Genomic DNA, 16,742 nt, shown 5'->3' with positions numbered 1-16,742 from the left:
GTATTACACCTCGGGGAAAAAAAACCCCACAGCATGCTTATAGGCTCGGCAGTGCTATGCTTGCTAGCTCCACGGCTGAAAGAGACTTGGGGGTCATTACTGGCCACAAGATCAACACGAGCCACCAATGTGATGTCGCAGCTGGTAAAGAAACCAAACTCTGGCTTGCATCCATAGATGCTTCTCAAGTAAATCTCAGGATGAAATCCTCCCACTGTACTCAGCCTTGGTGAGGCCGCAGCTGAAGTACTGCATCTAATTCTGGGCTCCACAATTCAAGAAGGATGTTGAGAAGCTTGAGAGAGTCCAGAGGAGAGTCACACACATGATCAGAGGGCAAGACAATAGGTCTTATGAAGACAGGCTGAGAGCCATGGGACTCTTCAGTCTGGAAAAGCGCAGACTCGGGGTGACCTGTTGTCTGCCTATAAGTACATAAGGGGTGTACATCAGGATCTGGGAGAACGTCTGTTCACCAGAGCGCACCAAGAAAAAACTAGGACCAACAGTCATAAACTCCTCCAAGACTGTTTTAGGCTGGACATAAGAAAAAATTTCTTTACTGTCCAAGCCCCAAAGATCTGGAATAGACTCCCTCCAGAAGTGGTGCAGGCACCTACTCTGGACTCTTTCAAGAAATGTTTGGATGTTTATCTTGCTGGGATCCTCTGACCCTAGCTGACTTCCTGCCCCTGGGGCAGGGGGCTGGACTTGATGATCTTCAAGGTCCCTTCTAGCCCTAATGTTTATGAAATCTATTAAATCAAGAACAATCAAGAGTTGGCCTATCAATGTAGGAAAATCATTTCATCTTACTTTTCAGTTTCAAAGGGGATTTGTGCCAAGTTTCCTGCAAAATTGTTGAGGCTTCTGCTCATGGATCAGGTCCTGTATCATGTGCTACTCTAGGCCTGGATATCAAAAACAGACCAGTACATGCAGTTCAAGTCTGACGTGTGACCACCCCAACCCTCCTATGTAGGTGTCCATACATTTTTTGCTGAAGAACTCCAAGCACAACCAAAACACTCCCTCCTTTTTCAGTTACTTCTTTCTTGGCCTGTGGGTGCATGAACAATTTACCACAAGGTAAACTAGGGTGTGAATTTACATCACATCAGCTACTCTGCAGTACATGCCTATGTAAACACCCTTATTCTGTGGTAACTGTGAACCAGCCAACCCTGTATCTATGAAGGATGAACTAAACATGCTTCCTGTGTGCACGCTGGTATTTACTGCAGAGTAGTCAACACACCCTAACTTACCTTGCAGTGTCTTGTTTGTGTGCCCCTCCCTTAAGATAGTGATTCCTAGTCACTGTTAACTGTAAAATGTAGATTGAAAAATGGACATCAGAAAGATTTAAATGATTGATGTTTGAAATTCAAGGGCAGAACTTAAATCCTGATTTCTGAAAGTACATGGAAGTATATTAATCTCATGTTTCCCACTGGGCCAGATCTTGAACTGTGTAAATCTATGTTGCTATGTTGACTTGTACAAGTTGGAAATGTGGCCCAGTCTCTTCCTATGTGAAATGTACACCTTTACACTGGTATTTGGTAGAAAATGCTTTTGCCAGGCTCCTATATCACAGTATTTGGAGTCTAGCTGGCATGCTGTTCCTCTTTCTGTAAAACCTTACCTGTATCTTTTGTTATCCACAGGCACAATGTCCATGGCTATGTAATATTGCTGATGGGGGTCCAGGCCTGAAATTTTCACTCTCATGGCTGGAAACATTCTCCTGAAAAAACAAAAGAGTCCATAGAGATGACAAAGGAGAATGTAGGAATAAGTAGGAAAGGTCAGGAAGGTCAGGAGATGCTTTTGTACCTGCTCTGACATCAGGAGCCACCATGAAGATATTGCATCATGAAAGTTCTAATATGTGTCTCACTTGGACTGACTCTTATGTGGAAAGTACAGAGGTTAGCTTTGCTGGTTGCCAGACATTTTCTGTTTGGAATCTAAAGTTTTTTTCAAACTAGGAAAGGTATAACAGTCTACTGTTCTAGTACAAGTTTCTCTTCTGTTCTAGTTGCATGATGCAGGTCAAATTTACACCCAAGTTGGCATAAGTCACCTTAGTTACTGCACAATGCAGGTGTGCATGTGTAGGCACATACCCGTACAGTGCAGTAATTTTCTCTTACTGCACAGTAAATGTACACGTATAGACACGCCCACTGAATTTCAGTTTGAAAGTTGCATTCACTTTAGGAGAAAAAGGAAATCTCTCAGCCACCATGGCACAACTAGATAGAACTATGAGCTGCATAAAACTACTAGAAAAAAATCTTTGCAGAAACCCCTTAGTGAGGAGGTGGATTTGTGCCTTTAAAGAGGTTATATATTTCTTAGCTAAACAGTTAAAAATTAAAACTGAAATAGCAAATTGGCTTTGAGCAACTTCAGAGCCTTGTTTCTTCCACAATGGCTTGTTAAACTTGCCAACCCAATTGGGTACAAGATACCTTAATTGAGGAAAGGGGCTTGGAAGCAGTTTAAGAGAGAAATTATGTTTCATAGAGTTGATGAGGCATCCAAGATTAATCTGAGTCTCTCTAGGTCTAAATCTGTGCACCACAGGTAACTGTGTGTTGTGTACTTCAAGGGCTCTTTCCAAAATTAAAGCCCTGAAGAACACCGTGTAAGGTTGCAGAAAAGTCCATGGGGGTGATATGTATGAAGTACCATGTAAAAAATTACCACAACCCATTTGGCAGTTTTAGTAAATAATCTCTGAGATAATCAGAAAAAAATTCTACTGATCCCCCTGCATCCTGAAAAATGTTGTAGCTGAAAGATTTGGGTATATGTTTGAAGTTTTGTTAAATACTATTGTTTTTTATTCTGTGGGTGTAGAATTAGCTCAGATTTCTTAGAGTCACCATTTAACAGGACAGTGGCCCTTCCAAATTTAGGCTGGTATTGCATCTTCACATCCTACCATACTGTCATATATTTATTCTGCATACAAAAAGTCTGCATGCATGGATATCCTTATGTATGAAATGTGCTGGAATAGGAACATTAAGTTGTTATATTGTTTGAGTCTTTTTAAAGAGTATTAACAAAGTACAGTTGTTACAGCTGTTTATCTCATTCTATCTACAATGAGTTCATATTTTCTGAAGGTGGAAAAATTATCATATTTTTAAATTCTAAAAACAACTTTAAATACTTTTGCATACATGATTAATTTCAAGAAGCAATACCTTAAGTCATTTCAGGATAGAAGGAAGTGCTAGTTTGTAACAACCAGAAATTTTTATTTGTTTCAGCTACTTTGGTTAATACAAGGAGAGAGTCTCAGATTTCCTTGGTGACAGGTACACATACTCTGGTAATGGGGATTAGAAACATACCCCAAAGTCAGGAACTTCCCTTTTTCAAAGGTATGAATCTCAAATTTATAACCTCAATGAGTCATGATATATCAGTACTTATAGCTGACCCTGAAGCTAGGATATTTTGGTTTTTGGCAGGTTTTATTTTTTTGGAGGGGGGAAGGGAGATTCCATTTTAGGGGAAGGAAGAAACTAGCTCTCTGGCACATTATTTTAAATCGCAGTAATAATTGCTTGAAGGTTCTCAGATGTTAGAAATAGTCCCAATGTAGACTGTTTAGTGGGCAGAGTGCAGACAAGGGTTAAAATGTATAAGATATTGCATGTTATTGTATAGTTCAACTATTCTACCCTGCTCTTGCTAACACTAGCACAATGGGTTACAATCCTGGGACAAGGGGAGTTTTTAGGAGATGCAAGGAATAACTCCTCAGAGTGTTATACAAATAGACTTTTTGCCTATTGCTTTTAATCTTGTGTGTTTTCTTGAGTTTTGCATTGCCTTAAGAAACTATTTTGTATTGCTCTGTAGCTTGACATAAGTGCTCAACCTTTGTATGCTATATGTGTGAGACAATGGCTGAGAGTGTGTCTATGGAAAAGGAAACCATCAGCTGGTGACTGGCTGAAGAATGCAGACAGGTAAAAGTCCAGAACAAGAAGAATCCACCCCAGAACAGTGAGAGAACAAACAATGGCAATTGACCTTCAAGGAAGAATACACTGATAACACAGCAAAAGCCCAGAGGACTGGGTGAAGGCTATAAAATACCCATTAACTTGTAGGGAAGTGCACAGGAATAGAAGACCTTGAGCACATCCACACAAGCATGCAAATGCGTCTTACAGCATCTCAAGGCTCTTTCAGATGCTGCAAGAGGCATTCTGAAGCACAAGGCAAACTTAGACCAAAAAACCACCGGAGAAAAAAGTGGGGCAGGGCAGTCCCAGGCCACCCCCTGAGCCAACCAGAGGCTCGGTCCTCCACAGAGACACTCTGGTAGTCAGCCAGAGCATCTCTATGGCTGGCTCTTGGTGCAGTGCTGAAGTCTGCTGCTTGCCTGTGCAGAGCAGACAGTGTGCCAGCACAGGGAGCTGGACCTCCTGCCGGTAAGGAATGGGGTGGGGGCTGAGGAAGGGGGAGAGGAACATGGGGGGACCTCCACCAGCCCCGCCCACTGGCCCTGCCCACTCCTCTAGCCCCACCCCCAGGATTGCTGCCCACCCAACCCCCATCCCCTGTCTGCTCCCCCACCCTCCCCCCAGATTGCTGCCCCGCTCGGCCCCAGCATCCCAGCAATTAAAAAAAAAAAGCCCCACACTCACCGGCAGTAGCAGCTGCCATCAGGGTCACTGGGGCCTCGTGGCAGAGCCCCCCAGAGCAGTGCAGGGCCTGGGTGACAGCCCCAGTGGTCCCAGCTACCCAACAGTGCACAGAGCCGTGCAGCACCCTGCTGACCTGGGCTGCACCCTCACAATGTGGCAGTTTGCAGTGCAGGTGCCAGGCAGCTGGGGCCAGGCCCCACAGCCCCCTGCTGCCCTATGCTTCTGGAGGGCTCTGCCATGAGACCCCAGTGACCTTGATGGCAGCTGCTACTGCCAGTGGGTGCGAGGGTTTTTTGTTTGTTTTTTAAGTGCTGGGAGGCTGGGGCCAGGGGCTGCAGCCATTAGGGGGGCTGGGGATGCAAGCAGGGCATGGGGCCAGGTGGGGCAGCCATTGGTGAGATTAGGGGAGTGGGCAGAGGGTGGAGCTCACTGGGGCAACCATTGGGGAAGCTTGGTGGCGCAAGCAGGAGGTGGGGGTGGGTGGGACAGCCATCATGGGGGCTGCAGAAGCTGCTGGGGAGATGGAGTCAGGTGGGACAGCAATCTGGGGGGCTGGGGGAGCAAGCAGGGGTGGGACATGTAGGCCCTGCAGGAGAGAGAGGGATGGTAGCCCCTGCGGGGGCCATGTGGCCCCTGCTGGGAGGGCTGTAGCTTTCTGGGGGGCAGTCCATGAGCTTTGCAGGGGATCTGCACTCTGCAGGGGACCCACCCCTCCTGAGCAGTTCCCTCCACACACAGCCCGCCCACAATCCACCCACACCAACCCACACACCCCACAGCCCCCAATACCTCTCCACAGTCACCCACACTCCCCTAGCCTCCCCATCCCACCCCCTCCTGCAAACCCCACATCCCCCCAGCACACACCCCACATGCCCAGCTGCCAGACAAGATGAGACAAGCCGGCTGGAGCTGTGGCTGCAGGGGCACCTGGGGCCAGGAGGACATGTTTTGCAAGTTCAAAGCAAGCCACCACACTGGGAGCATCTTCTGGGTGATAGCTGCCCAGATGACTGGGAAGGGGGACACATGGCAGGAGTGCTGCACACAAGCCATGGCAGCTGGCCCAGAGGGGGCAGATGCCTGTACTGGCTATCCAGTCCCCATCTGGGTCTGGCAGGTGTGCAGCAGGTCACAGCCAAGCAGCAGCCCGCACTGCCAGACTGCTGCAGTGAGTAGAGGGTGCAGGGAACTCTTAGGGCTGCTTCAGTAGTCCAGCTGGCACAAGGGGTAGTACCCCTAGGTACCAATTGGCTGGGCCCCAGAAGCTCCTAAGAGTGAGTAGCCCTGTGCTACTTGACAGGGCAGCTTTTTATACTGATGGGGCCAGGACAGGGCAGCTTTTTATACTGCCTGGGACAGCCCAGGTGCTGGCCCCGGGGTCTAGCTCCCCTTGGCTGCAGATCTGGGAAGAGCTAAGCAGGATTATTTTGCCCCAAATGGCACAATTTACCCCACATCAAAGTGCATGTCTGGGCATGTGCACTGAGGCAAAAAGCCCCAGCTCAAATTTGCACCGCTTCTATTTGAGGTCCTGCAAGCACACATGCTTACATGTGTGGACGCACCCCTTGAGTTCATCTGTTTTGCTCACTGCTTCTGTTTGTGTGTACTCTACCACCGTTCTCACCAAGCAAAGCCCCAGACTCTACTTGAGTATCTGGGGAAACATTTGTTCACCAGAGTGCCCCAAGGGATGATAAGTTTGAACGGTTATAAACTACTGCAAGATTGTTTCAGGCTGGACATAAGGAAGAATTTCTTTACTGTCCGAGCCCCCAAGGTCAGGAATAGCCTGCCACTGGAGGTAGTTCAAGCACCTACATTGAACACCTTCAAGAGTAAATTGGATGCTTACCTTGCTGGGATCCTGTGACCCTAGCTGACTTCCTGCCCTTTGGGCAGGGGGCTGGATTCAGTGATCTTCCAAGCTCCTTTCCAGCCCTATTGTCTATGAAATCTATGAAATCTACTTTAAGGTCAAATATCAACCAATCCATTTTACAGACAATGCCAAATGGCAGGTAGCATAAGGTCCTTTCTATTCAAGCTGGAAATATAAGGCAAATTTGTGATATGGCAGAACCCAATTTCTTCTGTGCTGCCTCAGAAAGAAGCTGCCACATCTATATGCTTTCCTATGTGCCTTATGGATTCCAGAGCTGGAGAGAGCTAAGGGATAAGAAAAAAGAAATAGTTGTGTACCCCAACAGCAATATGCATGCATGTTAATTCCCCTCTCTAAATGGTGAGCTCCTGTTGTTGTTGTTGTGAATGTCCAGGAAATAAAAAAGAGGGAAGGCTTTTTTTGTGATATCTTTTATTAAACCAACTGTTGGGAGAAATTGAGAAGCTGAATCTCAGAAAATCAGAGACTTCCTATGCCTGAGGAAAGGTGATTGCACCTGAAAACTTGCTAAGAACTTTTCCCCAACTACTCAGTTGGTCTAATAAAAGATATCACATCTACTCAAAGAACCTTGCCTGCCTTCCTCAATTTCTTGTCAGAAGTCCCTCACTATTAAGAAGACAGTCTTCTAGTAAATATTGAAGCCAGTGGTGAGTCTGGATATGACTTGAAAGCTCCTGACGGAAAGAGTGGATCCTGCTAATGTCAGGTCACAGCTCGTTGCCTTTGTCACTCTCATCTATAGAGGTGGATTTGCTCAAAGTGACTGATGCCTTGCCATATACAACAGGACCATTGGAGATGATTCAGTGTTCAAGTCTCCCAGGGATTAATGTTAATATCACATTTTTCTAGACTGGCCTTCATGGTGTCCTTGAATCTTCTTTTGCCCACCTCTAGCTGGTGAGCTAGGAGGATAGAAACTGTTTTGGGAGCTGGACAACCTGTTCCAGTGTTTTACTACCCTCCTAGTGAGAAAATTCTTCCTAATATCTAACCTAAACTTCCCTTGCTGAAACTTGAGAGCATTGCTCTTGAGACTGTTGTTACTGCCCAGTAGAGTTATGCATGAATCTTTTCCCAGGCCCTTCTTCTGGAAGTTAATGCACTTCCTTTGATCACAAGGATTGTAAGTTTAGAGAAAGAGTGGCCGTTCTGTGGTTTTGTTGTGAAAGGTATTGATTGCTGTAGTGCTAGAGATGTATTGACAGGTTTGCATTTATTGTTAAGGTAGCACTGTATCCCATTTGGAGTCTGTTGATCAGAGGGGAGTTTACTTCCGATTATGAGCTGGGCCAGGTTTGGGGGTTTATTAAGGGCCAGGAGTTGGGGAACTAGAAATATTTTGATCAGGATGTAGACAGACATAATACTTGAACCATTCCAAGAATGTCACAGATTAGGATTCAGTTCACTACTATCTAGGGTAAGGATGTGTGGTAGGGCACTGTTTGTGCCTGCCACTTTAAGATTAGAGCCAAACAGCCAGCAGGTGCTTGATAGCAGCAGCCATTTTAGATCCTGGCTACCTATATAAACATTTCAGTTTCCTACTAGCAGTCCAGGCAGCAACATTGCTTGGTTGCTGGTATCATTCTGGAGGTAAGGGAAGAGCTGTAGGGGATGGCTTGGAGGCTTCTGGACCTGGGCATGACCTAAAACTGCACCCTGCGGGGAGTGGGTGGCCTGGTGGGGCTCTCAGTGGTGTGGGAGCCCCCAGGAAATGCCAGGCCAGTTACCACCCTGGTTAAAGGTGGGTTGGGGTGCCTTAACCCCAGCCCCCACAACTTGGTGGGTTACCTGCTACTAAGGCATGGAGGGCAGACCCTGGGGGAGGGGCTAGATACTCAGACCTGATTGAGAGAGTACCCTTGACTGGTCAATGCTGGGGCCAGGACCAGGATGATCAAAAGGGCCGGTGGACCACTGTGAGGGATGCCCAGAGCTAAGAGGGCCTGGGGTTTCCAACTGGCCTTAAAGGTGAGGCCAGGGCCTTTATGGCTAAAGGTCCCACACCTGACAGGGGAAAATAGTTTCAGGGAGCTAGATAGCCTGAATGGAGGGGTCCTAATCAGAGAATTCTGTGGTCCAGTGCAGGACCAATGACTGTAAGAACCATGGATGCCATCTATGAGGCATGGGCTGCAGTGTATGGGAGGTACAGAGCCACAGATTGCTTGCCCCGATGCCAGGGGATGCTACGGGCAGCCTCCTGCCTAATTAAGATTGTTTATTAATTAATAACAAGGTGTGGTAGGTGAGTGGTTGGCCCAGAAACAGGTGTGTGGGCCAAAGGTGAATCAGCCCCAAGAAGGCCCCCCTGTTACAGGGTGTCTGCACATCCATTGCCATGGGTTCTAAGTAGAACAGTCATGCTTTTGGCGTTACCATGCTGTCAAACCACCACTAGGGGTGGCACTGAATACCAGGGGAGCAGGGGGTGATAAGTAGTGCAGTGTAGGATGCCTGGAGGACCAACAAGATACTAGTCATGGGAAGCTTGGCTTCCACATATCACTAACCCACTTCAAGGAGGACCATTTCAAAACAATACCTGAGTATCCAGGTAAACTTTTGAAATATTCTAGGAAGTTTAAACCATTGCAAATTGGCTTATACATAATAGAAAATTAGGGTTGGAAGGGACCTCAGGGGGTCATCTAGTCCAACCCCCACTCAAAGCAGGATCATCCCCAACTAGATCATCCCAACCAAGGCAGCCTCTATGGGTAATCTGTTCCAACATTTTACTACCATCCTAGTAAGAATTTTTTTCCCTAATATCTAACCTAAACTTCCCTTCCTGCAACTTGATCCCATTTCTCCTTATTCTGTCACCTTCTACCACCAAGAACAGTCTAGCTCCATCCTCTTCAGAACCATCCTTCAGGTAGTTGAATGCTGCTATTAAATCCCCTCTCAGTAATCTCTTCTCTAAACTAAATAAATCCAGTTCCCTCAGCCTCTCCTTAAGTCATGTCCCCCACCCCACTCACCATTTTGTTGTCTTCCACTGGACTCTCCAAGTTGTCCACATCCTTTCTGTAGTGGGGTCCCAAAATGAGACACAGTATTTCAGATGTGGCTTCCCCAGTGCTGAATAGATGGTAATAATCACTTCCCTTGATCTGCTGGCAACACTCATACCAATTCAGCTTAGTATGCCATTAGCCTTCAGCATGCCATATGTTTGGGTGTTTACAGTTTAAAATTGTTTAAGTGTTATATCTGTCTGATCTGTTTCAGTTGTCCCTCTGAGCATACTGTTAGTTTTTGGGTATTGACACAAGCTGAATTACAAATTAAAGGAAAAGACTATGCAAATACAATCTGACAGTAGTCCCAACTACACAAATATAAGATATCCAAAAAAAACTTGTCTCTTGTATACAATATTTACTGCCATAACCCAAATGGTAAATGTCTGTCAGGGAACTAAAGAGGACTTGAACACTGATATTAATATTTTAAAGACATATTCTTAACACTAGAGAGTGAGCTGGTGAAAGAGAAAGGGGTAAATAAGCATTTTAACTATGATTGCTTAATTCTGGCCTAGTTTGATTTGATTTAGATTTTAATAGTGACAAGCTTGACTTTCAAAAAACAATATTTTGATCTAGTTGCGATTCTATTAAACTAAAGCCATTCACACACAATCAAGGGAGTCCCGTTACGAGTATCTTATCAGTTCTCAGTGGCAGCTTTGTAGAAAAGGGACTTTAAACAGGTTGCCTGTCTTGTTGACTCCTATAGGCAGGCTTTGCTCCCTGAGAAGCCCCCCAGCCAGTCCACCCAGATAAAACAGTCTTTTAAACAAACAGAACACTAAAAAAATATTCTGCTGTGCTGTTCTGGATGCTGGGAAGGGAAACCTCTTTTGGTTCTGGCCCCACAGGTTGCTGCCTCCTACTCTCCAGACTTCCTTCATAGCCTGTCTGTGCTCTCTGCTGTGGTTTAAGTACACAGTAAGTCCTTTATCAACAACTTCATCACAACTTCAGCTACTGAATAGGGCTGCCTTCCCCCTCTTAAGGGGACAGACCACACCATTACAAGGACATGGAAAAGATCTAGTTCCAAGGTGGAGTGAGACAGAATGCTCCTGGACCCCACTCCTTGCCTGCCCATGGCCCCTTCCCATCTTCCCAGTTGACTGCACGCTGCCCGGGGGGGGGGGATCCCAAGCCAGTCTCTGTGGAGAACTCACCTGCTCTCTGTCTGGTGCCCCTTGTGGTGAGTGTAGGGGAGAGAGCCAGAGTCCCTAGGTAGAAGAGTCATGTCTGGTGGCAGCATAGATGCCACCACTATGGGGCTGCTGGGAAACAGAGTCCAGCCACCACTGTACCACCCCACTGAAGGCCTGGGGGTGGTAGGATTGGCTGCACATGCTACAGCCCAAGCTGCCCCCCCACACACACCTGAGCTGAAAGGGGTCAAAGGACCCACTGTGGCCCAGATTGAATGCCATATTTTGCCCACCCCTGATTTAGACCATGTAACCAGGTCAGAGTGCTAATACTGATTGTGTATTTGGAGAGACATTTCCCTGAGCAGAAGGAATGACACTTTCTATTTGAATCACTGAACATTCTATAAGTGAACACAGCAGTCTTTGTAGCAATCCTTTGCTAAACTCAGGCTGACCTCCAGACATTTTTCATTGCCTTCATGGCCTGCCTGTACAAAGGAGAGGACCCCTTACTACATTTATCTCTTTGCTATTAGGGCATTTATGTTCCCTGTAAAAGTGAAACTTTTAATATACATCCTCAAGGTAGTAGGCAAAACCTTTAATACTCTGTACTCTACACCCCCATAATCATGTATTAAAGGACACCATAAAAATTAATGAAAAGATTGTGTAATGTTGGTCATGCTACAAGAGCAGAGACAGCAGGAGACTAAAAAAAAAATACTCATCTGAGGGATCACAAACATAAAGTGCATAAATCACTGGGGGTGTGCATGTAGGGAGAAAGGAAAGAAGAAACACTCTCCCAGTTATAAACAGCTAAGTAGGACATAGCTTGCAGAATGATAGGATCCCAGTGTTCTAAACCAAGGAGAGAACCAGGTAAGTAAATTATTTTCTATGGAAGCAAGAAGCTGCAAATTAGACCTGTGCACAGCAGCTGGTATTTGCTTCAGATTTGGCTGATTCGGGGGACATTGATTCGATTCAGTGATTCCAATTGCTGTCCCAATTTGATTCGACCAAATCAGATTTGGAGATTTGGCTGCTGCCGAATCTCTGACTTGACCATGCCCATCCCCCACCCACTCTCCCAGCCCAGCAATGGCTGCCCACTCACCCCAGCTCCTGGCACTTGGGGGGGGGGGAAGCACCAGCTCACTGGGTGCTGCCATGCGGGGGGGCAATTCCCTGCTGCCCTGCACTGCCCCATGCTGCATGATGGGGCTCTCCATGAGCCCACAACCCTGCTGTCCCAGCCCTCCCCACCCCCTGCCCCCACCATGGCTGCCCTGCCTGCTGCGGATCCCTCCCTTTAAGGAAAAAAATAATTGAGAAAACCTCCTGGACTCACCATTCCTGCCAGCAGGGGGGTGATCCCTGCTGCCCCCCACCATGTGGGGGGCTCTGCTGGAGCCTCCTGAAGCTGCAGCATGAGCAGTGAGTCCGGGGAGGGTCTCTTTTTTTTTTCTCTCTCTTAAAGGGCCAGAGCTGGGGCAGATGGGGCAGCCATGAGGGGGCTGGGACAGCGGGGGGGGTCAGGGACCTCATAGCAGAGCCCCCCATATGCCAGGGGGTAGTGGAAGGCAGCAGGAATCACCCCCCACCTGGCAGCACTGGTGAGTAGGGACTTTTTTTTTTTTTTTTTCCAGCACGGGAGTTGGGGTGGGTGGAACAACCATGGGGGATGGGGTTGGGGAGCAGGCAGGGGATGTGGCCTGACGGAGGTCCCCCCCATGGTCCCCTCCTCCTTCCCACAGCCCCCACTTCCCCCCTACTTACTAGCTCCAAGTCTAGCTGTAGCTCCCTTTTTTTCATCTTTTCTGAAGATTCAGAGAGCTTTGAATTGATTTAGACCTCTTAATTCATCCCCTGATTTGATTCAGATATGGAGACTCGGCCACCAAATTGGGCCAAACCTCTTCCAAATCGAATCACCACCTGAAGCTTCATGCAGTCATACACATTAAAATGAAGTGAAATGTTTTGATGTGAAAAAAGCATAGTAGTTTGGTTCAATCAAAAATGTCAAAATGAAGTGTTCTGCATTTCCAAGACAAAGCTAGTTATAGCTTTTCATTCCTCATAAGATTTTGATATTTCAACTTCTCATCCTGATTTAAGCTGAAGAAAATATTGAAATGTCAAAATTCCATCTTGTGGAATGCCTATCCCAATTTCCACTCATCTCTGAGAATGTCAGTAGAAACCTATGAAGCTGAGGATAATGACTCATTTAAAGTATGGGCCAAAATATGCCTGAGAGAAAAAGAGGACCTGTGAACAACATCATCACCTACACATTTCACATGCTCAGTAGTGAGATGTTTGATTTAAGATGGTAGAGACCAAGGATCTTCAATTTATATTCCAAACTTTCTGTCTAGAAGCACTGGGGCATTTGATGAATCCCAAAGCAGCTTTCAACCCATAAATGCCTTTTTCCACTCTATACTAGTTAAACATCTTCTGAAAACAACATCTGCAGAAGAAACTGTACCATAATGCCACCCATTGTGGAACTAATGCTCTTTCAAAAGACATACTTAAAAAATTACCAAGCTTATGGGAAGGATGGGACACTGACTCTGAATCAATAAAAGGGCAGGCTGGAGCCATGTTTGGTGAAACATTCAGAAACTTTAGATCTTCCTTAAGCAGAAAAACGTATTTATTATTTATTTATTTAACTTATTGCCCTATATATTTTTATATTTAATCACCCATACCAATAAGCAAAATTATCTGGTTTTGAGAATTGCTGGAGGGTGAGAGCACTGAATTTCACTCATTTTGCCTTCACATGATTGCCTTTTGTAAGGTCCATTCCAAATTCAGTAACACAAAAGAACTATACTTGTAGGCTATGCTTCCCTAGAATTTTCTAATATACTTATTTCACTTTCATTTTTTTTACCTCTGGAAGCACCAGACTATTCATATAAAAGCACAACTACTGCTGAGAAATCCACAATATGACACAACAGAAAACTGTACTTTGATTTTAATTAATTCATATGTATTTATTTATGTTGTTGGTTAGTTTGTCCACTCAAATTACTTGGCAAACAAGCATATATCAGAACTATAAATATCCAAGCAACTAACCATCTTTTTAAAAAAATTGCAAGTAATCCTGATACGTTGACAGATCCACTTCTTATTTGTAGTGCCTTGATCCCATCAATGGAGCAATGAAATTGAAGTCAGAAAACTTGAATTCCAGCCTGAAATCCAACTGGGGATAATGGGCACTTTTACATGTTCTCCAGGGGTGGGGAGACTGGCACTTTAACTAGAGTGGCTCTACAGTCTAATTAAAGCACCACTGCATCTTGTTTATCATCATCCTCACACATAAAAATGGTGGTGAGGGCACTAGAACTAAAGCTTATTCAACAAGCTTTAGATAAAGAGGCCCCCATCACCATTTTTAACCATGGGGACACTGGTGCACAAGATGCAGGAGGCTGCTGGAGCACAGCAATTGCCACACTGATGTGCTGGAATTCCAATGTGTTGGAGCAGCCTATGTGCTTGTGTATGGGCACCCAATGGTATTTACCTTTCTTGGTAAAGTGCTTAGACATCAACAGGTATAAAGTGTAAGATTATGTATTAATCAATTTGAATTGCATTGTCTGTTAAATCTGAAACAATGATAATAACAAGGAACCTGTCAGTCCTATAATGAGAGTAGCTGTACATCTAGTAATAAGATTACTTAAGCCTAGTGATGAGAGAACCTGCACTGGTCACAAGGCTTAGTACACCTCTGACCATCTCCCAAGTAAAACTGTTTGACCCAATTTTTCCCAAGGTATCTGATTTCCTTCGAGCTACAAATCAAAGGCAATCAACTCACAAAAACCATCTAAAAAATCAAAGGTCTACCTGTGATACACAGACCCTGGAAGCTCAGAGAAGGAAAATTATTATAAATAATAAAAAATAATAAATTTTTTCAATCCTTCAGAAAGAATCAATATGCATTTTTTGGAAATTGTCTATCCTAAAACTAATTAACTTGTTTTTCATGATTTCTCTGTCCGTGGTGCTGATTTGCTTTTTTGCAAAATTAACTTGTATTAAAACGCCACTAATTTCATAGAATCATAGAAAGTTGGGGTTGGAAGGGACCTCAGGAGTTCATCTAGTCCAACCCCCTGCTCAGAGTAGGACCATCCCCAACTAGATCATCCCAGCCAAAGCTTTGTTCAACTGAGTTTTAAAAACCTCCAAGGATGGAGATTTCACCACCTCTCCGGGTAACCTGTTGCAGTGTTTTACTCCTACTGAGAAAATTCTTCCTAATTTCTAACCTAAACTTCCCTTGCTGCAACTTGAGACTGTTACTTCTTGTTCTGTCATCTGCCACCACTGAGAACAGTCTAGCTCCATCCTCTTTCAAACCCCACTTCAGGTAGTTGAAGGCTGCTATTAAGTCACATCTCAGTAGCCTCTTCCCTAGACTAAATAAGCCCAGTTCCATCAGTCTTTCCTCATAAGTCATGTTCCCCACCCTCCTCATCATTTCTGTTGCCCTCCTCTGCACTCTCTCCAATTTCTCGACATCCTTTCTGTAGTAGAGAGTCCAAAACTGACCACGGTACTCCAGGTCTGGCCTCATCAGGGCTGAAGAGAGGGGAATAATCATTTCCCTTAACGTACTGGCAACACACCTACCAATGCAGCCCAGTATGTCATTAGCCTTCTTGGCAACAAGGGCACACTGCTGGCTCATCCAGCTTATTGTCCACTGTAACCCCCAGGTCCTTCTCTGCAGAGCTGCTGCCCAGCCAGTCAGCCCCCAGGCTGTACTGGTGCATGAGATTGTTCCTTTCTAAGTGCAGGACTTTGCACTTGTCCTTGTTGAACCTCATGGATGCATCCACACATGCAGGCATGTGCACTTGCAGCAGCTCAAATAAGAGCAGCACACGTGCCTGAATATGCACTTTGGTGTGGGACAAGTTGTGCCATGTGGGACAAACTAACCCTGTCCAGTTCCCCCTGAATCTTCAGCTAGGGGGAGCTACAGCCTGAGGCCAGCACCTGTGCTGGGTCTGCTCAACATGTACAGAGCCCGTGTCAGGCAGCGCTGTGCTGCTGCTGTGCCTACAGCCAGGTCACAGCCCAGCTGGCTGCTGCTGCCAGCTCCGCAGGGGGTGGGTGGGGAGGCTCCCACTCCAGCCCTCCCACAAACCCTGCATCCCCTATCACTGTCCACATCCCCCCACACACCCCTTACATCCCTGCACTATTCCTCACACACCTCCACACCCACTGTACCCCCATATCCATAAACCCTCCCACTTCCATATCCCTAACTTACCTGGAACAGTGCCTGGGTCCTGGTCATTCCATAGCTTTTCCCCACTTCTGTTTGCCTCAGCACACTAAGGGTGTGCTCCCTGCATGCTGGGGCAGCAGAATCTCCATAGAGATACTCTGGCTAGAAACCAGAGTGTCCCTCTGGAGCACCAGCTTCTGGGTTGCCTCAGGACATAGTCCTAGACTGTGTCTTGCCCTGCTTTTTTCTGTGGGATTTTTATTTTATACCTGGATTTCCAGGTATCATATTTGCAGCATGAGCTGAAAATATGTAGTGTGGGAAACATTTTTTTTGTTCCTAGTGTGCCTCTTGCATTGTCTCAAACTACTTTGAGATGCCACAACAGGCACGTGCACACTCAGCTAGATGTGCCCCATGAGATTTCTTTTGGCCTAATCCTCCAATTTGTCTAGGTCACTCTGAATCCTATTCCTACCCTCCAATGTATCTACTACTCCCCCCAGCTTGGTATCATCTGCAAACTCGCTGAAGGTGCACTCAATGCCATCTTCCAGGTCATTGATGAAGACATTGAACACAACTGGACCCAGTACTGACCTCTGGGGCAATCTACTTGATACCAGCTGCCAACTAGACATCAAATCACTGATTAGTACTCCC

At 45.9% G+C, this 16,742-nt stretch overlaps 1 protein-coding gene across 11 annotated transcripts in view; it reads right to left on the bottom strand.

The window, feature by feature from the left end:
• TBX15 (T-box transcription factor 15) overlaps window positions 1-16,742 on the bottom strand; it is a 252,746-nt gene that overhangs the window by 161,004 nt on the left and 75,000 nt on the right. For all 11 annotated transcript variants that reach the window (XR_016443167.1, XM_090053633.1, XM_090053642.1 and 8 more), the window contains one exon: window positions 1,649-1,750. Coding sequence is in view for 10 of the 11 variants with exons in the window: in XM_090053633.1 (XP_089909759.1) it covers window positions 1,649-1,750 (102 nt within the window). In the remaining variant the exon portion in view is untranslated. The remainder of the gene's footprint in view (window positions 1-1,648; window positions 1,751-16,742) is intronic.

The sequence above is a fragment of the Crocodylus siamensis genome, chromosome 1 (genome assembly GCF_052110815.1).
Source record: "Crocodylus siamensis isolate JL-2025a chromosome 1, ASM5211081v1, whole genome shotgun sequence".
Taxonomy (NCBI): domain Eukaryota; kingdom Metazoa; phylum Chordata; order Crocodylia; family Crocodylidae; genus Crocodylus; species Crocodylus siamensis.
Note: the sequence above shows the minus strand (reverse complement) of the source record. Positions and strands in the feature narration are given on the sequence as shown.